This window comes from Myripristis murdjan, chromosome 23 (assembly GCF_902150065.1).
Source record: "Myripristis murdjan chromosome 23, fMyrMur1.1, whole genome shotgun sequence".
NCBI classification, from domain to species: Eukaryota; Metazoa; Chordata; class Actinopteri; order Holocentriformes; family Holocentridae; genus Myripristis; species Myripristis murdjan.
Genome location: NC_044002.1, coordinates 9591379 through 9614510, shown reverse-complemented (window position 1 = coordinate 9614510; position 23132 = coordinate 9591379). Strand labels below are relative to the sequence as shown.

General features: G+C 41.0%; 1 protein-coding gene and 1 long non-coding RNA gene across 4 annotated transcripts; both read right to left on the bottom strand.

Moving 5' to 3' along the window:
- Nucleotides 1–267: 267 nt before the first annotated feature.
- Nucleotides 268–19197, bottom strand: impdh1b (IMP (inosine 5'-monophosphate) dehydrogenase 1b). Of its 3 annotated transcripts, none has more exons than XM_030045836.1 (16): nucleotides 19060–19197; nucleotides 16492–16590; nucleotides 16230–16310; nucleotides 8417–8465; nucleotides 6512–6613; nucleotides 6209–6283; nucleotides 5897–6103; nucleotides 5705–5792; nucleotides 5367–5566; nucleotides 4899–4989; nucleotides 4604–4699; nucleotides 3822–3965; nucleotides 3116–3260; nucleotides 2847–2990; nucleotides 2664–2747; nucleotides 268–1954 (listed from the first exon to the last, which is right to left on the bottom strand). In XM_030045836.1, the coding sequence occupies exons 2-16, from the start codon at nucleotides 16587–16589 to the stop codon at nucleotides 1933–1935; spliced, it is 1626 nt and encodes a 541-aa protein (XP_029901696.1). In that variant the 5' UTR covers nucleotide 16590; nucleotides 19060–19197; the 3' UTR covers nucleotides 268–1932. The 3 variants fall into 3 exon arrangements, with proteins under 3 accessions (XP_029901696.1, XP_029901698.1, XP_029901695.1); XM_030045838.1 differs by having other exon boundaries at nucleotides 16230–16307; XM_030045835.1 differs by lacking the exons at nucleotides 16230–16310; nucleotides 19060–19197.
- Nucleotides 268–21589, bottom strand: LOC115355153 (uncharacterized). Its single transcript, XR_003927849.1, has 2 exons — nucleotides 21547–21589; nucleotides 268–1497 (listed from the first exon to the last, which is right to left on the bottom strand). It is a non-coding gene; the product is annotated as an uncharacterized LOC115355153 (long non-coding RNA).
- Nucleotides 21590–23132: the final 1543 nt, after the last annotated feature.

The following is a 23132-nucleotide window of genomic DNA, read 5'->3' as shown; positions in this document are numbered from 1 at the left end:
GCAGCCATTTCCAATTTTATATAGGCATATATTTCTCCATACATCATGTACATATTCTTGCAATTCAGGTTAACTGCAAGAGCTCTGTTAGTCAAGTGAACCCTCTAAAGGGTGAAGAACATTAGCACAATACAGAGAGCAACTCAATTCTTTAAGTCTGGGACATCCTAAAAAAATGAAGAAAAAGAAAAACAAGGGGTGGGGGGCAAATCACATCTGGCAAAAAGTACATCCATTATGAAAACGCTAGAAAAGCCTATTCCTACCTAAGCAGAATGATAACAGATACAGCTATAGTGTTTCAAAGTAAGAAAAGGGGGCGAGAGGGTGTATAGCGCCATACATTTCAATGCATTTCCAGGGTGTTAAGACTTTCCGCTGTGTGCAGCCTTTATCCATCCCCGTTTCAAGGCATATCACTGGTTTTAAAAAAAACAAAACAAAAAGGAACAACTAAAATCTGTGACAATCAAACAACCTGTGCCACGATCAGAAAGAAGGACTAAACAAGTGACTATGATAGGCAACAAGCAACTTGTTGAGCTAATTTTGGTTTCAGAGTTATAAAAGAAGAGTGTCAAACTGTAAATACACTTGGCAGTATGTTATTAGAAAAAAGCAGAATATAAATACAGCCATGTTGTGGCTTATTAGGGAAAAAAATAAAGAAAACATGCATATCAAAAACCCTTCATGCTCAATTCATAACCCCCAAGGCTATACAGCTTTATTATAAACTCATTTGGGCAGGGAAGTCTCATTATCAGTAAATATCACTGATTGACACAATTTAGTCTTTTTCTTTTAATAAACATCCCTGATTTATAGTTTCTGGTCCCTTCTGTGCTCGACATAAATACTATGATTTGAGATGGGACACTGGTTATTTGGCTCAATACATCTGGGGGGTAAATGAACGGTCACAGGAGGAGAGACTAAGGTTTGAGTCTTGTCCACTGGCTGCAGGCCACAGTCAACTCAAGGTCTATTGCCAGAGCAATCATAATGATCGAAATTTCGTACCTCAGGCTCTGAGTCTTTGAGCTCCGCTCACAGAAGTAATTTGCGTCAGAACATAATAGGCTACTCTTCTTCAAGTAGCTAACGTCTACAGTAATTTTAAAATGTAGCTAATGACAATGGAAAAAAAAAAAGATCGCCACAATACACTTGCACACTAAACATAGCAAGACAAGTGTGTGTTTGCTGCATGTACAAGTGTGTTTGAGAAGTGGGATGTTTGAGGCCTCCAACAGGAAGCTTGCTGGTAAGCGTGGATCCCAAAAAAGCCAAGAAAAAAAAATGCTGAGGGGATTTGCGCAATGGCTATTTCAGATTCACTAACAAGAGGGAAAAAATACACAGTGCACCTTCACTTGGTTTGTCCCCATACACACTTTTACTCTGTACCACACATTTACACACACACACATTTACACACACACACATTTACACACACACACACACACACACACACACACACACACACACACACAGCTTTATTTCACCAAACAAGCACACAATTCACTCATTAGTATTAAGACACACTCACACACACACACACACACACACACAGAGAGACACACACAACTGGGACAGGCTGTATACTGTAGATACGGGGAGGGGGGTGAGGTGGGGTGGGGTCATTACAAAAAACCCTGATGCTCCGCTTCTTGAGTGCAAAATCCCAGGTGTTCCAAGGAGATGGGTGTCATTTTGCAGATTCTCACTTCCCTACCATGCCTTTTTCCTCCCCTGCACAGCTGAACAGCTGCACAGCTGCACGGATCAGAGAGCAACAGTGGATACGAAGTGGGGAGAGCAAAGAGGGTGTCGTGGGTGGGGGTGTTCTGTCAGAAGTGGCGGTTACATTTGGTCACTGTGGGAGTGGATACATCTGGTGCATCCTTGAGCCGCACTCAACCTCCTCGCTCAGTATAACCGCTTCTCGTAACTGTGGAGACAAGGGGGGGACAAAATGAGAAGAAATCATCTTTACAAAGAAGCTTTGCCAAATCAACTGCAATTCATTACAACCCAGTGATTACATTAAACACCATAGATTTCCTGGAAGGAAAATATTTTAAACAATAAAACAGTATTTCTGGCATAATTTTCCTGTATTTTACAAGAATCGACAAGTTGTGTTGATAGCATCGGAGCAATTATAAAATACAGGAGGACAAAGGTTATGTTTGCAGGACCAACTTTAACAGTGAATAAAGAGATCAAAGCTTGATTACCAAAATAAAGCCTCACAAAAATTGGTTTTGGCCAGTGGCAGGCAGATAATAAAACTGCAAGCATTTGCTCTCACTGCAAAAGAGGACATCCAGTGTCATTTCTGACAACTGAAAAAAGAAAGTAAGATTACTGCAGTAACAACCACAAACCAATCAACTAATTTTCCAATTGTACACGCATGATACTTACATGGGACAAATGAATATTTATGTCAAGGGAGACAAAATTAAAGGCATATTTGAAGCCACCTTTGAAGTTTCAACTGCAGAAAAATTGTGCTCTTCACCAGCATCACTCTTTGTATCCAAGCTTATGGTTTACTGTAGTCAAGGCATTTTTGTGATTTTGATGACTTGTGATTTTGTGACTGATCTGTTCTGCCTTTGTCTCTCATGGTGTGCGTGCCTTTTTGTACTTACGAGTGGAGGCCGTGAACTCCTCCCTCCACCTGTGCAGACATGGTCCGTTTCTCAAATTTCAGCTCTCCAGAGTACATCATGGAACTGAGAAAGATGTCAAGATGGTACAAAAATCACACACAAACGTAACATCCATATGTGAAGCAATAATCTGCAGACAAGCAACCAGCTCACACTACTCACCGGAGGACTGAAAGGCTCTTGGCGCCAATGTCCTGGCAGCCATGTTGGATTCCAGCAATCAGGTAGGGGACAAACTTGTGGATGGAGCCCTTGTCCTGGACCGAACCCGACACACCCTGTGCTACTTTCACCTTATCACCCTCACTGTGGAGAGAGATCGTCCAATCATCAAATCTACAACTAAATGTAGCTACATGGGGAAAACTAAGTAGGAAGCCTTGACCAGAACATTACACCAATCCCACCCCTACTTTTGACCTCTCACACACCTGAAATAGCGCTTCTGGCTGCTGGTGCTCTTCTCCATGGCATCCAGGGAGCCCATACCGCGGTACTTTTTCAGCCGCACACCATCAGAGAAGAAGTACTCTCCTGGAGCCTCAGTGGTTGCTGCTAGCAACGAACCCATCATAACTGCAGTGAACAAGGGGAGAAAATGGTCAGTGCTTGTGTTTTGAATACTGCGCAGCAGGGATGAGAAAATATACTGAAATTCAACAAATGACAATGTGATCAAGATGTGACAATACACATTGTGCAGCAGAAAAATCAATCACTATCATTATAATCAACTACATTATATTCTGCTGTAATAATCACAAACGAGACGGGTTGCCTATTACAGTATCATCAGCTCTATTATTTACGCTTTTATAATTACATTATTTACTCTGCTAACCTTTTAAAATTGTTTATATTTTAAGAAAACCACTGCTACTGCTACAAAGATTTCATGGCTCAGAAATAAACATAATTCCACAGTCACAATTTCTTGTCACTGAACTGTGATCATGTCATACTGTGCTTGTATAAAATCATAATGAACTCCATATCATTTATCAGTTCATATGGTGATCATCACGTCATTACTGTAGAGATTCCCAAAATGTAAGAGTGATAAGACAAAAACTGTGCAACGTCAGACGAGCTATTCTATTCACAATGTTTTGTGTGGCAAAGTTGTTTAAGCCTCACCTGTTGATGCTCCAAGTGAAAGTGCCTTCACCACGTGGCCGACAGTCTGAATGCCGCCATCGGCAATAACTGGCACACCGAAGCGCCTTGCATACTCTGCCACCTTGTACACCGACGTCCCCTGGGGCCGCCCACATGCCATCACTACAAGGTTGAAGCGGAAAACAAATCTACCATTACCATGGAAACAAATCACGTAATATACTCAACACTTGTGCAAAGCAGAACTGGGAATGAAAAGAAATTGCCTGCCAAAACAACAACGGCATTTAATTTCTTTAACCCAGTGCCAGAGTGTAGCTTCAGCTCCAGCTGGGGGAATCTGAGTTCATGTCCTTCAGCTGCGACATTTCTGTTCTGATTGTTTGTGAACGTGACCCAGTCTAAGCATGAGAGGCTCGTCCCCATAGCAACCTAGAACGGGGTCTTGGCAGATCACCATGACAACTAGGAGTGGCCTCAGGGTATTTGTTACCGTTAGCAACTGACGGCCTTTTAGTTCCACTGTAGCTCATTGCCTGGTTAAGAATAGGTGTAGCATTGAGAGGTGAATTTTCATATCATTCCTGCAGATCATAAAATATACACCTCTGTCACACATTCCAAAAGGTATTGAATCTTTATGTTATTTTTAATTCAAGGCTAAAAGTCATTTTTCACACACTACTTTAAGTGCTGTGCTAACACTCATTTTCTCAGAATCAATTATGTGTTGGCTCTTCACTTGAGGAAGAGGAATTTCTTGTGTTCAGGAGATGGGATTGTGCAACAGGGGTGTGTACCTTCCTGCGTGATGCAGATGGAGCCACAACCCATGCCCACTCTCAGAGCATCCACCCCAGCATCTATCAGGTTCTTGGCCTGGGCGGCTGTAACCACTGTAGGAGATGGAAAACAAGAGTTGAGATGTGCCAAGTGTCACATTTGACTGAAATTATAAAGAAGCTTAAAATGCAGAAAATGCAGAACGCATATTTGTCTATAAAGCCAAAACTTATGTTCTAGCCTTTAACATATGAAGCAGCAAGAACACCGGTGCAAACGGTGTTCGTTTTTTAAAAAAAGGGTATAACTCACCATTTCCTCCCACAACTTGTAGCTCTGGATACTTCTGTTTAATGTAATGGATCATGTTGATCTGATACACTGAGTTGCCTTGCGACGAGTCCTAGACACACAAAGTACATAAGTACAGTAACACACACACTATAAATGCCATTACATACAAGCTTATTATAATCAACAATAGTGATCATATTTCATCATAATATCCCTTATAATAATATCCCTTTGCTTTTTCATTGCCCCCTCCTAAACTACCACATCATCAGCTGAAAAACATCATGCCACTGTCGATCTTCTGTAAAACTCCCACACACTTCCCTTTTAACAGAGGAACGGGTCATGAATGGTTTCATGCCACCTTTATGTAATCTCTAATATAACTAGCACCTACCCTTGGTGCAAGCTTTCTCACACTTCTGTTAGACTAAAAGGCACAATAACACAAGCCTTAATTTTTATCCTATCATAAGCACAACCTACCAGAACGACGACATCCACTCCAGCCTGCACCAGCAGGTCCAGCCTATATTTGTCATCCTCTCTGGTGCCAATGGCAGCACCACACAACAGCTGTTTGCGGGAGTCTTTGGAGGCCAGGGGGTAGTCCCTGTTCTTCTTCAGATCTGTCCTTGCAATAATGGCCACCAGCTCATCGCTGTCATTTACAATGGGAAGCTTGCCTGGTTACGGACAAAAGAAAGAGTTAAGGGGTTAAGTATGGAAAGTCCAAAATCTATCCAAAGCATGAAGACCCAAGAAACAGTTGATGCCTTAGGTACATAAGCTATGACCTGCAAAATTTGTTAAGATTTATTCACCTTTCTTGCTGCGCTGCAGAATATCATTGGCTTCTTTCAGTGTAACACCAGCCGGAGCCACTACTAACTCCTCCCTTTTTGTCATAGCCTAGAAAATCATCAACACAATTACAATGTAAGCTTATTTGAATAAGTCAAAGTAGTATGCATGTTATATGTAAACTAACAGGCAAACAAAATTCTTATCCACACCTCCTCCAGCGGTCTATCATGGTCTTTCTCAGAGAGGAAGTCGATATCTCTTGAGGTAACAATGCCCACCAACTTGCTGCCCATCTTGCCCGTCTCGGTGACAGGAATGCCAGAGAAACCATGTCGAACTTTGGCCTCGATAACATCACCGACTGTGTGGCGTGGGCTCATCACAAGTGGGTCTGTGATAAAGCCTTGCTCAAACCTCTGTAGGAGAAAAAAAAGCAGTATTTGAGAATTTGAGCTGACAACTACAAAGAAACAGCAGTGATACCGGGGTATTTATACAGAATGATCACAATCTGGTCTTACCTTGACCTTGCGAACCTCGTTGGCTTGGAATTCTGGTGTGCAGTTGTGGTGAATGATACCGATGCCTCCCATCAGCTGCCAAATCATAAAGGTGTGAGATATAGTATTGAGAATTATGCAATACAGGCAATTATCATACCAAACTTATTTTGTGCTGAATTCATCCAGCAGCAGCAGGCCCATCACTGCAAAATATTTAACGCCACTCCTGTTGGATTTCACAATTTGACGTCTGAAAAATATCCAATTCAGGATGCACTGCTTTTTTGATGTATTTGACAGTTTGACCTAGAAATGCCGTACCGCCATAGCGATGGCCATAGCTGACTCTGTGACAGTGTCCATGGGCGACGAGATGAGAGGGGTCTTCAGGGTGATCTTCCTGGTCAGCGCAGATGTCAGATCCTGAGATACAAAACAGAGAACCAGAAGACCCTGAAAATAATGTTCCATTTATTCGCCCATATATAACCCATGCACAACTCAGCAAGAATCTGTGCAGCATAAAATATTTACATGATTATGACTGAGGCACTTTACAGGTAGCTAAATATATCTTTCATATGCTTGCCCTCTAGTATTTGTAGTGTGAAGTTTGTCTTTGGAGTTCTGCATAAGATCCACTAGGGGGCATACTGAACTAAGGGGATATGGTGGCTCCAAATAGTTAATACATCTAAATCTGTTTCAATGACACAGAAGGACATGACCTCCAAGAGAGGAGGCCAAATTAAGGGATCTAAATTATAAAAAAAAAAAAAAAAAAAAAAAAAACCTAGGGAACCTAAAATTACTCTGACAACCCCTATAAAATCAAAATAGATGTTGTCTTATTTTATAAATTTGACAAGCTGCTCACCTGTCATTGCCTTGGTAAAACAAAATTAAATGCTTGGTCAATCAACAAACAACACGAATACAAAACTAAAACAGCCTGGAAAAGTAGAAATAACAGGTTCTGTCTCCAAGAGCCACACTGAACTCTCCCTTCTTGCAGATTCCCACAACAATTGCCAGATATATGCTCTGTTCAGCTGTGAGTGTGAAAATAATTGCATTCCTTGCACATGGGAAACCAGCAACTGAGATTTATGATGTCCAAGCTTTTCTTCCTTATCTGTGACAGACATAAACTATGGAGGCTGCCTGTATTTCTCAAGGGTTCATTGGAGAGGCAAGGGAAAACACCTAACACCAGTCCTCTATTAGAGGGCACGACTGCACTAACCTGTTAAATTCTACTGAGAGTCAGGAAGGCCTGTCAAGAACATCACCTTCAGAAAAAAAAATCCTCAGCAGCACTATGAAAAAGTGGCCCTATGTTATATTTGTAACAGCTCACTCAATGCATGCAAGCCAGAAAGCCAAGTTTAAATCTGACCGACAGGGTTACTGCGAACATGAACCACTCTATTCAAAATTGTGACTGAGGCAAAATGTGGAAGCATTTAAGTTATTCAAGCTTGAATAGGCTTGCTATCCAGTGAAAAACTAGGACAGGCCAGAGTTTTGTCGAGACAACCAACCCATGACAACATGGCAAAGCAGACAGGCATCCTCTATAGTGAGAGCTGGGCTGTACCCTGAAGGAAACAGGGTGAGATTAGAGATATCCATTAGATAAACCCCCCCGAGATAGACTGAGCAGAAGAGGGGGGTTTCACCTAAAGCCCGAGATTAACTCTCCAGTCATCCTCTGAGAGAGGTGGATGAACAACCGACCAGGCACAAATGTAAACACAAGGGTGAGGGAGCAGCCAATGGGCAACCACGTCAGGCAAAAATAGCCCAGCCACAGGATGGGAGAAATGATGCAGATGGTTTTAAAGGCCAAAAACAACACTGTTTTTCTAAAGGCTGCAATTATAAAATGAAGCTGAGTTCTGGAGTACAGAAGGTTGCTTGTCTCTCTAAAACAAGAGACTGAACTACAATGAAGCTTACAGTTTAGGAAGTCACTCTGGCAGGCATGGTCTGTCTGCTGATGCTGTTTACAACTATAATGATGCTGTGTTGCTTTATCTGCATGAGGGGTCAGGATGAAGATGACACTGTCACAACTAAGGGCAAACTGAAGAGATAAATACTTGCCCTTCAATAAGACTGATAGAGCCCCTATTCAGATAAACTGTGATTTCCCACAGTCGTCTGAAACTGATAACAGGGCCCACTTTCTCCTCTGAATTCTCAGATTATTACCGTACTCACCACTTCATCTGAGGTAAAGTCGATGAAGCCAGGCAGAATCAGGAAGTCACTGTAAGATAGAAGCAGAGTGGGCGGTCAGGGGATAATGCTTGCACATTAGCAAAGTTGAGAGGACTGAAACATCAAGACTGAAATAAAAATGCCAACAATAAAGTTACCAAGGCCACAGTGTTTTCATCACTGCCAATAACCTGTATTAGTGATACGAGTAAATTTGACAAAATATCTTCGAACAATGGAGGAGACTGAAAATATTATCCTACATTATGAGTGGCTTGAAGCATCCACTTTAAGACAGGATGAATTGAAAAGCAATCAAACCTGAGCTTTGACTATTGAGCAAGATGTTTTTGAACTGGAGTAATGGGAAAATGACACAGATAGGGTGAATTTCTATCATCTGAGGACATGACATGCAATGGCCAAGAACTTGTATGAACCTTTCTCAGCAGCCCAAAGTCTGCCATTTATCAGTTTTGCCAAATAATCTGAGACTGGTAAATTATTGATTGTCACTGGGTGACAGTGACTCAAATGTAGGGTAGTTGTGCAAAACGACTAGTTTTTACAATCAAAAGTCTCTTTTTCCCTTTGGGATTACATGGTCTATATTTGCTCATTTCCTTCGGCACTACAGACTGCATAACATTAAATGTTAGGACAACACCATAGTTAGGGCAGGGGTCACAAACTACATTTTTGTTTAATATTTTCACTTTGTTACTAAATTAATTAATTTTTATTACCCTATAATATCAATGTGAACAGACCCCTAAAAACATGGGAAAATCGTGATAACAACTAGACACCTAACAAGAAAGTGCCGACCTCCATCAAGCAGGCGTTTCACTGAGGAGAGATAAAATCTGTAATTCTGGAAAAAGAAATGCAGAATGTAGTCCTGACTGGCAGGAAATACTCATCGACCAGAACCATTTTTGACACGATTATGCAGTGTCCTGATTGGTGGAAAACACTGTCCCCATGCCTGCATGAAGGTACCATGTCTAATATCAATTCATTTGTAGTAAGAAACAGGGAAAGTATCTGAATGGAAAAATCCAGCATAAATGCAATGCACATACAGAGAAAGCTGCATGCTGCTGCATTGCTGTGTGGCAGCAATGCAGCTCAATGGGAGAATGAAGGAGGAAAGGAGGACAAGAAGTGAGTTCTACCTCTTAAATGCTGGATTTCTCTCTGTGTGTTTGTTAAACATTGATGCAAATCCATGAGTTTACAATTGACATTGAAACCTGGCAACTCAAGTTTCTGTTTTAGATTACTGTTTTTTTCCTATCAAAGGCCCAGTCTGAGATTTGAAAACAACGCCCCCATACTGTCCCGCCTGCCCTGGCCCGTTTACCCCTGATCCCATAAGACAGAGGGAGAGAGAGAGAGAGAGAGAAAGAGAGAGAGAGAGAGAGAGAGCAGTCTGATTACTACACAAAACTTGCACTGCACTGCTACACCAGTATTTTTTTTATTTTGTAACTTTCATTGGGCAGTTTGACTTGCTTTGCTTTTTTCCTGTCAGATCAGAGTTCATGATCAATTACAGCTTGCTGTAATTGATCAGTAGGCGGAAATTACAGTAACAGACTGTACCTCCATGATTACATTAATTACATGTCTCCCATCCCCTCACAAGATTTTATTTTCCAGTCCTGATCCCATCAACACAATGGAATAGTCCTCCTGTTCTCCAGTTTATGAACCTGCTGACAAACTCTGTAAACAAATGTTTTGAAACAGCATTTGTGTTTGAGACTGCACTTCTACTTGAGAGAGACGATCCAACAATCCTCATGTTATTCTGAGGGTGCCAACAAACGTGGCTGCCTAGTCTGTCTACACAACTGACTCTGACCAGGAAATTATCTGACATTATCTCATAAATCATATACATGGTGTGTTTACAAAGAAAATGACTCCTTTTTATTTTCTGCACATACAGCAGGAGACATCGCTGATGCAGAGCGAAACGGTTCCATCAATACGCAGCCCACTATTTCTGTTATCCAACTGCTACGTTAAGTCCACAGCCTGTGTCCAAAAACAGCACATCTTTGTTGATTCTCCTTCTTACATTAAGGACAAAAGTGACTTTTTCAACCAGTTATCTCTCTGACAGTGAATGATCTGCTCAACACAAAACTGTGGCCAGGAGCTCAGCTATGTTTGAAGAGTACTCTCTCATCTAACGACACCTTTTAAAAAATATTCTGTTTAATAAGGGATTAATTGATGATCTGGTGTGGCTTGAGAATAGCAGTGGAGACATTTTTGGATTTATGTGTATAATCTATTTGACGGCACGCGGCACGGTGGTGCAGTGGTTAGCACTGTCGCCTCACAGTGAGAAGGTCCTGGGTTCGATTCCCACCCAAGGTCCTTTCTGTGTGGAGTTTGCATGTTCTCCCCATGTCTGCGTGGGTGTCCTCCGGGCACTCCGGTTTCCTCCCACCGTCCAAAGACATGCAGGTCAGGTGAATTGGAGAAGCTAAATTGCCCCTAGGTATGACTGTGTGTGAATGTCAGTGTTTGTCTGTCTGTCCTGCGATGGACTGGCGACCTGTCCAGGGTGTTTCACTGCCTTCGCCCTATGCGCGCTGGGATAGGCTCCAGCACCCCCCCGCGACCCTAGTGAGGATAAGCGGTTTAGAAAATGAATGAATGAATCTATTTGACTATCAAATTGTTTAGTTGAGACTCAGGTGATTTATGGAAAGAATTCTCTATATGTAAAACCTTACTTTACTGCCCTGCTCTACTCAAAACCAGTTTACTTTAGTCGTTTTTAATTCTTTTTCTTTTTTGTGTATTAAACACACCATAAGGATATTCAGCAGAATAGAAGATATTAAATATGAAGCATTTACGCTCTGCAAACAATTAATGGAAATTGACTACTCAAAGGCAGCATTAGATGGAGTCAATTTGGCACAGACCAGAAGCAAATCAGCCAAAAAAGGACTCTTGTGTCACGTGTTACAACACACATACCAGCAGTAATTAACACAAAAGATTATAATTAGGAGCCACAGTCATGTTCTTAGTGCAGGCCCGGTGGGGATGCACCTTTGTGGTTATCCTTCTCCATTTACCCATTCTAGCACATAAAAGAATATCTAGATATCTTACGGATATCACTGGCATGTACAGTAACTTTCCCAGGACTGCAGGAGATTGACTGGCCAGTGCCAAAGGTTTCTCTCCATGTTGTGACTGCACATCCTGCATGAACAACAGCCATTAAGAAATCCAACAACCTTGTCTGCTTAATGACTAAGAAGCAGTGTTCCATCGATAATTTAGGGGTGGGCAATATGGCAAAAACACACTTTTTTTTGAGGCAGAATCTCGATATCACAATTATATTTTATGTTGATATTTTATGTTACTCAACAGTACAACCAAACTACTTTCCATATTTAACAAAAATAAAGTCACTCAAGGAGAAACCGAAAGGAAAAAGAATAACAAACTATATTTTATTTTATTTTATTTCACTGACCAATGAAGTCTGCGTCTAAATCACTGCGGATAAGTCAAGCTGTTCAGCTGCAAGGCTGAACAACAATTGCACATCACTATTAATGATAATAAAAGTACCACTGATAGTCAATGACTCTAGTCTCCCACTAATAAGCTCTGCCCAACATGCAGTCAGAGGGCAAAAAGGAAGTAGGACTGCCTATTTTGACTAACAGATGTACTAACATGGAGGAAGATCTTCTCCAGTGAGGCACTTTCACTTCATTGATTATATAAAGAGATGAAGTAATCTGCTTCTTGTAAACTGTTTACTATTTTAACTTTCTAATTGTTATGTGTATCTATTGATATGACTGATTACGTTTTCTGATGAAGCCACTGAATGAATTTCTGCTATTTAAAAGTTACTGTATAGGACTTAAATAACCTTATGCCTGCAAATGGATCTATGTCAATTTGTGGTTACCAACATCCGATTGCTGAGGCCTGATTCTCCTGTGACTCAGTTCAATGGCCACGTATGGGCAATTTGGTCTTATGATGCTGACTGGTTGTTGACAACCCACGTGCTTGTTTCTGTGTTTCTAATAACCGAGTATATTAACTGATCTTTTAAAGCAATGATGGGGTAACTGAAATGTTCTGCATATTTTGCACATTTAGACTTTGCATGATGACAGATATAAAACGGTTATACCCTTCAAAACTCATCTTATTAAAAAAAAAAGACTTTTCTCTTGTTCATGAGCACAAGCTCTCATTTTGGCCAATGCATCCCCTGTGAATCTGTGACTCTATTAATCGCTACCCGACAAGCTTCAGCAGTACTTTAATGACAGAATATAGAGAAATGGCAAATTGGCTAAGTTGAGACACTGAGTTTTGCTGGGTGCGTCCTGTACGTTTTAAAAAGCCACAGTTGAGCGCTTTCAGCTTTCAGTGCAAACAGTGATAAATAGAGAAGCAGAAAGGGGTAAGAGCTAGACAGGAATGATGTGTTTGTTTTTAACTGATGACTATGTATGTTCTGGTGGTTTGGCAGATGGGTGTGAAAATAGGCAAGGGAGACAGACAGAGGGAGGAATAAGGGAGGCTTTGTATGAGGGGACTTGGAGGAAACTCAGGGGTGGGTGCAATAAATCACAGAGTCAGACGGTGAGGTACAGGTGGACGTAGCTTAAGTCTAAAGGAGAGTGGGAGTTGAGAGAAAGACGCAGAGGAAGCTAGAGGGCACTACACTAACAGACCACTCTCATCTCCCTAGCCTTGGTGGTGGGTGGGGAAAAAGGAGGCCTGAAATAGATGCACCAGCTGGGACAGGGAAGGGAGGAGTCCTGCCTGTTTTCCTCCACTCTGAAGTCCAGACACCCACAAACATCAACATGGGGACAAGTGGAGAGGCAAGCACACATCTGCCAGCATTTATGCAAAGCCAGAAAACCTCAGCTCTCACACAGGAATCCTGCCACAGCCGGGACCTACTGAATGAGGGTCAGGACTACAGAAGAGCTCATTCTGTTTCTCGCAAGCATAATATTGCAATTAAGAGTTAGACAGCACCCAGTCCAGCTGCTGAAATCAGCTGTCCAGTCTCTCCATCTCTGCTGCTTTGCCTGTATATACTTTGTGTAATCACAGTCAATTCCTCTTGGGTTAAGTGGCCTATGATGAGTTAAACAAGGATCAAGGCAAAATACAACAATGAGCAAGAGGATATTTAGAAGTCAAACTTGAGGTTCAGACAATAATTTTTTGCAACCATTACAGTCCCCATTAGGACTAGGGATCCTAAAGAAAACACTGGCTTGGCGATGTTTGACTATGGTTTTCATTTGAATGTTAAATGCAAACAAATATTTACCACGTGAGTGTTTCAAACTACCACCAACAGCCAAAGCAAGCCACAACTGCTCTTCACCTGCAAACATGCAGACACTTGTGTGTTGTTGCCTGGGCACAACAGGAAATGTAAGTGGCTGAAACTCAAAAAACCTACAAAAATCAATCATATGAGAGTCAATAAAGCTGTGTGTATGTAGTGGTGAGTTCATCAGGATCAAAACTGTGTGTCAGCTGATGTGTCAAACCTACTTAAACAGTGAGGATCACTGCAGTTTGTGATTGAATTCCCTTGCCTCATTTCTGAACATTTGATTGGTAAAATGTTGTGAGAAGGGTTTTAGCTGCTGTAGCGCAAGAGACAAAGGAATCTGCTGTTGCTGTCAGGATGAAGCTAGTTTCACATTCACACCTTTCTGTGTTGAGTTCAAGGAAAGTAAGGGAATACTGACTGATAAAACCTTCCGTGTTGAGTCCAGGGAAAGTAAAAGGATACTGACCGCTGGCTCCAAAAATAATGAAAACAGAGTGATCAAACCAGGAATATACAGTATACATGACAGCTAGTAAGTGAATTGTGAATAACTGAAGAACTGAATAGTGAGATTACTGCTGAGTTCCACCTCTACAATCTGTACATCTGACTCACTTCATTTGATCTGTGAACCAAAACAGCCGAATGGTGACAGGAACATAATTACACTATACATAGCGTACGGTTTAAAAGAGGGAGCGTATCAACTACAGTTGCCTTCTCACAATGATGACTTAATGGCAGCTGGATTTGGGCTGCAGTGCCAAAAAAGATGCTCTGCTGTGTACCTGAAGTACTATGAGTTGTAGTGGTTTTGCGGCGATAAACATTTTAGAACCTTCTATACATCTATAAAGTGATACAGACCTTAGCACTGAATAGATCTGAACGGCAACTCATTTTGAATGAGGATGCACACAATGAAAATAGTACCGCATACAGGTTGCACACACAGGTGCAGGTGAAGAGACTTTGCAACCTGGTTACAGATTTTCAAAAATTGCAGGCCCCAATTTAAATTAATGAAATAGTAAGTGAAATAGTAAATGAATATAGTAACAATTCCACTATTTGCTTCATTCATACCAGCACATTTATAATGAGCTGTGGGAGAAGACAACTGGCTTCTTTGAAATGGTGTAGATTCTTTCGTCCACTGAGCCTCCCAATTAACCCCACCCCTATCCTTTCCTCTTCCAATTAGTTCACATGATGGTAATTCAGGCCAGTCATGTGCTTAACCTTTCCTTCAGTCATGATGCACCTCATTATAGTGGAGAGAAATTCTTCAATCACACACACACACGCTAAGACACAGCACCACGTCTGGTATTCAATTACCTCCTGCGAAGCACGAGTAGTACCCTGGCATTTATCAATAGAAGGGTTGTTAGGCTATAGTAAGGAGCAGAAGGACTTCAGCTGATATATATTAAAATGATCATAGCTAGTCAAACTGAAAAGCACAATGCTGTGCTTGAATCATTCAGATTTGAATTTGCTTTGACAGTGTTATGCAGATGGTGCTGGTTTGGTAGTTATGGAACAGTTTGCCTTAACTAGAGCCCCATAAACGTTCCTCCAAAACCAGCTGCAATGACCCATGGGACGCTGTGCCAGAGTTGGTGGAATGTGGGCAATTATATCTTGAAAACAAACAACCAAAAAAAAGACACTAGCTAATGGTCTTTCAGGGAACGCAGAGTATGCAAATTAAGCATCAACTGTAATGGCCATTAGGCATGTGGTAAATACATTCAACAGCCAAAACACTGTGATGAGTTTAGGAAAGCTCTTAGGGGCAAACAGAGGATGTGGGGAAACAGCATGCTTCAGTGGGAAGATGCCTAACTACAACTGAGCTGCACAATGTGCTGTTTCTCGTCATTTTCAAAGAGATGAGGAAAACTAAAAAAAGGTGTTCACAAAGGTTAATCAAAAGAAAATCAGATGAGTCAAAATGTGTGATGAGTTAAGCTATGAAGCATGCCTGATTTGCCACCAGTATGCTTACTAGTAATGAGTACCAGTAAGACAGCAGATAGCCCTAAGAAAGTATGCTTACTTATAACTTCTATGTTAAGATATTTCAAAGAATTATGCAACAGATCATGCACTATGATGGTTAGTTGCTGTTAATAATGTAGTTATATCAATCACAACTGGAAGCAAATATCATCCCCATGACCAGGATTAGTTTCAGCATTCAAACATGCTCTCACTTCACCTTCATCCTTCATGATATTTTATGACAAACTTTTATGACACTATCTTATTCAGGTTAAGATTTTGTCATGATTCAGAGAAGTTTTATTTTGTTGAATTCAAGGAGCTTTAGTGGGACAATCATTTGCTTCCCCTGCATGAACTCATCATTTGGAGAGACAGAGGACTTTTAACAGGACAGTTTCAAAATTGTTAGAAGATGAGTGTTTTACTCACTTGTAAGTCAACCCATCTCCTTTAGAGCATAGCTCTTCAGCCGTTTGACCATCGGAGACAACACACTGTGGGTCAGATCTGCTGGTTCAAAACGTGTTGGCTGTTACAAAGCGCCAGCGCGCACACTGCACCTACCATTGCGTGCAGGTGATGTTTTTTTTTTTTAAATCAGGAGACCTTACTTTGAATGATTTTGATTTCTTTGGTGTGACTGGATAAACAAAAAAACAGTCCATGGCATATGTGGTGAAGGTAAACTTACTTGTAAGTGAGGCCATCTCCGATAGAGAAGAGCTGCTGAGCAGAGAGTCCATCCTCAGGAACATAGCCTGTGCCACCACTGATCAAGTAATCTGCCATGCTGTCAAATGATACAAATGATCAAATTAAATTAGTTGTGCATCCCAAGCATGGAGTAAAGATGTTTAGCTGCAGCTGGTCAAATCATGCTTTGCAAGAAAACTGGACAGCCTGTTTACAAGCAGCGCTTTGGTGACCTTCTCAGAGGAAGGCATAACCATGGCAATATCAACATCCCCTACTCAGCCTCATGTCAGTGCGCCTGCGCAGCCGCTGTAAGAAGCACCCGCTTCCTCCCCGTACAAAAAACAGTCACAGCATCCCTACAATAAAATCTGGGAGAATATTATACAAGTATCACAACAAACGCATTCCTATGGTAATAATACAGTGATATTACAGATTTACCATTAAATACAATAAGGTCGCTCTAACCTCAGTGTGCAGGCAACCACAGACACACTATCTCTCTGCAGGAACACCACCGTGATTTTTCTTCAGGGCAAGATACGGTCGGGGTAAATTTAGCATTAGCGTTCATAACAATACGTTAATTTTCTCCGCCATAAATAGTACACCAAGAAATTGCCATAGCACAAAAACCGACACAGTTAATGCAAACGTGCATGCCCATTATGGCCGCCCATGAAACAAATATAGGTGACCCACTAACATTTAACTTGGATGAACAAGACATGTTTTCGATTTTAAGGGGAGGGGGCCCAGGTGTAAGACAAGAACGTCCCAAAATGAACGCCCATAATCATTTTAAATAGCAAACACAGGTGGAGGGAAAAAATAGCACACGCATCCTTGGAAACGTCGCATTTGTTTAAGCTTGACCGATAATGTCTCATGGCCTGCTGACCTACATTATCTACACAGTTGTTGCTTATACTGCACACGCATAAAGATAAAAATACAGTTTCATGGCGGCCCTCGCTGTCTACACAATGGGGGAAAAAGCCACATCCGCGACACATCCTCAGCACCTATCATCCATGCTAGCCCCATGCTCCTTTGACAGGTTTCATTTAATGCAGCCCTGGTTTCCAGTGCCAAGTGCATGCTTAGATAAACATGCACTGCGACTTTTGTTAACCATTAAGATGTTTTGAGAAATTCGGCATACACATTACCAACAAAGCGGCACTTCAGTTTAATAAAATCTCATTTGTAGGGTCGGTTCGCACAGCGCGCACCACCGCCCACCACCATGTGTTTTAGTGGAGGAATACTGTAGAAGCATGTCTACCGATAGTACAAGTTAAACATTTTTTAAAGTGATGACTGGTGAATTGTCTGCGCGCCGAATTGTAGACTGACTAATAATTATCCAGCTGTCTTTAGACGTGTTCTGTCGCGTATGTATTTTCCCTGAGAAGTAAAAAAATATCAAATTCTCACTGTTTTGAATAGAGGCTGGCGCAAACCTCTCCCTAGAGGCACGTGGATATGTCTGGGCTACATCTGTGCCAGCAACAGGGCGTGTGTCTGTTATTAACCTACATCGTTGGTATCTGCAGAGAGGCACACGCTGCCAACACGAGGGTTTGGTATTGCCAGCTAACATTAGCCAGCAACAGCTAACCAAAACCACTCAACAATAACCGTGGCCTCATGGAGCCAAATATGAGGCTCAGTGAAATCACTTAGGAGAATAAGCAAAGAAGAGAGCCGTTTCCTGTCTTCATTACTAACTTAGCCTTTATGCTAATAAGAACGGTAACTGTTAGCTAACCAGACAGAGAAGGTGTAAAATAAAAACGTAAATATCGCCATGATTTTACAACCTGTGTAATGCTCAATAAGGTGAGGAAAATATGACCTTATTACTGTAGGGGAAAACCCAAATCACTTATTCGCGCTACTTATGCGATTACCGCAAACTCACGTTGCATTATCAGAAAAAAATGCATTGTTGAGGTAAAAGGGTCCAGCCCACTTTAACCTTAAACGATCTTAGGGTTAAACAAGGATAACAAGTATTACATCAGCCATACACCTCTTAGATGTGTACTATAAATTCAGCGTTAAGCAATTATTTATGCCAGCCAAAATTCATAAACTACTTGAAAAATAAAATGTGGAGAAACTAGTTTTCGTGTGCTGACCATTCCCTACATCTCAGTGAAAATTATTCGCTCTCTGACTTGCCTTGTGCCAAATGAGCCAGGCATGAACTGTATTCAGGCTAACTTGGGTTACACTTGCAGACATGTGGTAGCTAACGTTAGCATATAGCATTAGCGGCTGCGTTTGTTTAACCATTAGCTTGACCGACTAAAGGCATTTCTGTGACACTTTCAGCAAGCACATCCACCCTTAAACGAGACACGTCCTATGTCGTAAGCATTAAAAACCACGTAACTTCCTAGCTGAAGTCCAGCATCTTTCTCCTGGACCAGCTAGCTAGTTACCCCTGGAGGCTGATGCCCACGTTGACCACGTTCAGAGGAAAAGCCAACTTTCCAGCTGTGAATCTGGAATAGTCTACAGATGATGATGATGATCGCAGTTATCTATTTACCTTGAAGAACAAACCAGACTGAAAAAATGATCGCTAGGTGCTCCAAGATGTGAAAGTAGTGGTCGGTAGTAAATTGAAACAAAACTGATTGCCTGCCGCTGTCTGCAGACAGTGCGTGTTGGTGTTATGTACTGGCAGCAGCGTCACATCCCTTCTCTCCCCCGTTCACACAGAGGCGTGTTTAACCCTCTGTGTCCGGCTGCCGGGAAATCAAGACCACGCTTCAAATATTAAGCCATCACTCTGTGAACTGTGGAAGTGCAGGGTCATTCGACTTCTACTTTTTATCTTGAAATGTATGAAAATGCAATCTACTCTTACCACAATGAAATGAAACGTTCCAGACAGGCTTACATCTCACACTTGATAGCCAGTAATCAAAGCAGGACTTATTTCCTGCTCCTCACTTGTTGATATGCTGATTAATCACTTGCCTCAGAATTTTCATCCTCAAGTAAATGTGACCAGTTTGCAGTTTTCTCTCAGAGCAAAGGCTCTCAGATTAGAAATAGTATGGGAAAGCTGGGTAAGGTGAACCAGTGAGTAAGATGAGCCACCCCCCGTGTCTAGGTAACCTTAACCAAAAGTGATTATTTGACCACATATTAAGGAAATATAGCTCACATTACAGAAACCATCTTGGACTCAGGCACACTGAGACAGTGGTAAGCAAACCAGAGCCAAAAAGATAATAATAATAATAATAATAATAATAATAATAATAATAACAACAACAACAACAACAACAACAACAACAACAACAATAATAATAATAATAATAATAATAATAATGATATTTTTGTCATGCCAAGTAAATTAATCACATTACAGGCAAATAGAGGCTCACCTTGCATAATCTAAAAAGAGGAGCAAGGCAATAACCAGAGAGAGGTCCATTTGGTCTGTGAATGAATGACACTGAAGAGGTACATCAACAAAACAGGTAGACAAGAAGAAGTTTCTAGAACAGGTTACAGTTTTAGTGTGTATGTGGAGATTTTATTATTATTATCATTATTATACCACTGCATTGCTATGTTTGATGTTTTTCATGTCTCTTTTTAAATGTAAATCACATTGATTTACTTTGTAATGAAATGTGCTCTATAAATAAACCTGCCTTGTCTGGCCTTGCCTTTGAAAAGCCTGCAGGTCGGTGTTTTTAGAACTGTCAGAGCAAAGGATACGGCATGGGTTAGCAGGGACAATACAGTGATCACTGTCGATGTTTGGTGTCCACAGACCATGCATATTCCTACTGAGGACTGATGTGGCCATCTGCAATTAAGAATTAGTAAAAAAGAAAAAAAGAACCTTATGCTTTGAAATTTGAAACCCTCTTGCCATCCAGCCTGATCAGATGAATTTTGAAATGTATGAGTGATTATCTGCACCGGGAATCATTACCTGCCTGCAGTCTTACTGTGCATCATACTTGACTTTTCCTACAACAGACCTATTGTCAGAAACCTCATGCTGAAATGCGACAGCACGGTCTGACCTCAGTCACATGTAAATTAAAACTAGATTAGATGTCTTGAGCCAGCCAGGCTGCATTTTAGTCACAAATGGTCTAATCACAAATAATGAATCAGACTGGCCACATGTAGTGGAGACCAGCCCAGGATGGCTACACTCTCCAGGAAAGGACTTCTGTGGGAGCCTATACAAATGATCCACACTACTTTCCATACACTGTTTCCTACACCATTTAACCCTTTACAGACAGCAACCTCTTAGTGATTCCTCACTGTCAAAGGCATGGCTGGAATCACAGGGGGACGTTCACATGAGGTGGAGCAAATTGTGACTATTATTTCTTACAGTTTGGAAAGAAATCATCAGTGACGTAATTTAAAGACTGCAAAGCAATGTCATGTTAACATTAAAGATAAAGGAAAGGTATCCTGTGTTTCTCCTCCTCCTCACAAAGTCCAGCTTACAAAATCAGTTTTTTTTTTTTTATTCTGTGATAGGCCTAGCATGGCCGACATACATAACCGATAGTGAAATGGTCAATACATTAGGGACATATTACTTTCTAGCAGATGCAATATGTGGAACAAGTGCACATACTGCAATATATTGCAAACTACTGTATATACAGTACAAAACAATAAACTGCATCATATGTAGGGCACCACAGGTGGTTGTGGTGCCCTACATATGTTGTATACACTGCTGTATTGCTCAATAGGGTGTGCTGAAATGAACAACAATAAACTCAACCAATGTTGGAGATAGAGGTTTTACATTATGCAAGGATTATGTTGGGTCATCTATGAGAATGACATGGGTTTCACTGAGGTTTTATGGACTGCAACACATTAATTCCCGCAAAAGCCTTAACGGTTATATTTTCTCAGTTGACCTGCAATCCTGCTCAGGATGGATACAAGGATTAGCATTCTATTTATGTTTATAGAATGTAATTGTTGGAGAATGCTTAACCTTACTATCAGAGAGTAGTAACATAAACACACCTACACACACACACACACACACACACACACACACACACACACACCCAAGCTTTGCCTCCAGCATGCAGTGCACTGTCATGTCCTTACTTGACAGAATATTGGTGTACTGCCCTTGTCATCAAACTGTCAACACCATAAGTAGTTAGCTGAGATTGGTGGCAAAGATCCAGAGGAGGGTGTCCCACAACCAAGTATGACAGTCATCTGATGACTATTTAACACCCATCCTACAGCTCAGTCATTTATAAAGTGACAGATCAAAACAGAATACTTTTCAGTCCACTAAATAGGCAAGGCAAGGCAAGGCAATTTTATTTCTATAGCACATTTCATACACAGAGCAGCTCAATGTGCTTTACATAAAAACAAGAAAAGTAAAAACAAACAATTGAAAAGAAACAAATATTTAAAAGAAATAAGAAAATCCATACAATAAAAAAAACAACAACTGAAGAAGAAAATAATACCAATTAAAATCATTATAGTTAATAAATAGATTATAAAAGTGCAGACAACAAGAAAGGCAGAAAGAAAAAAAAAAACTAGACTGAAATGGAGCATAAAATAGGAACACAGCAAAAAATAATGAATTGCTTTAAAATGGTAATGGTAAATAGATAGGGTTTTGTCATGTTATGGAGAGTGAGCTGTGCTGCAATTTGTTATTTGTGGTTATGATCATCAAGAAGTGTTTTCACCTGAATCTCAGGCACCCACAGGACATTTTAAGCAATTTGGTGTAGTGTCAACCACTGGCAATATGACACTGATGCTGCATGCAACAAAGTTCAGCCATTGGGGATATTATATGAGATTTGTAACAAGGCTGCCAAAGACGGTGTCATAAAAGAGAGTGTATTTTCATCTGTGTCATAGGTGTGGGATTATGATTCAGTGTTGGGATTATGAAGTCAGTGCTTACATGTTATCCTTTGTACTTAACTCGCTAACAAGTGTTTAGAGCTCCCAAAGCTTTTGGATGCAATATGTTGTTGGTCAGCCACGCTTGTGTGACTTGGTAACACATAAGTCTTGGAAGGTACAAGGTTTTGGAGTAAGTGTGGAATTATGTGGGTGTTGCCTTTGTACTTCAGATATTTCCATTATTATTATTATTATTATTATTATTATTATTATTATTTTGTAGCATTATCTGCATTAGTGTCAGCAGGAACAAATCCAAGGTGTTGAGAGTTATGTCATATTGTATAACAAGCTGTACATTTATTTTCTATTAGATCTCAGACATGAAATATCCTTATCAGTGAGGTTGTCACTATAATAAAGTTCTTTGGTTCTCTGTCCTCTCTTGCTCTGGGTTAATCTTTTTAGGCATTTCTGCTTTATGTGACAGTAGAGAGAGACAGGAAAGACAGGGGAGAAACAGAGGATGACATGCAGCAAATGGCCTGAGGTCAGATTTGAACCAAGGATGCTGCGACCAGGACTCAGCCTTAACAAGTGGTATGCACTCTTATTCGGTGAGCAACTGCGCGCCCTGCTCCAGGTTAATCTTGAGTGAGGGCTGTTGGATATGCTTGCAAAGGTGACTGAAGGGGATCTTATTCCTACTCTGTGTTTGTGTCAAAT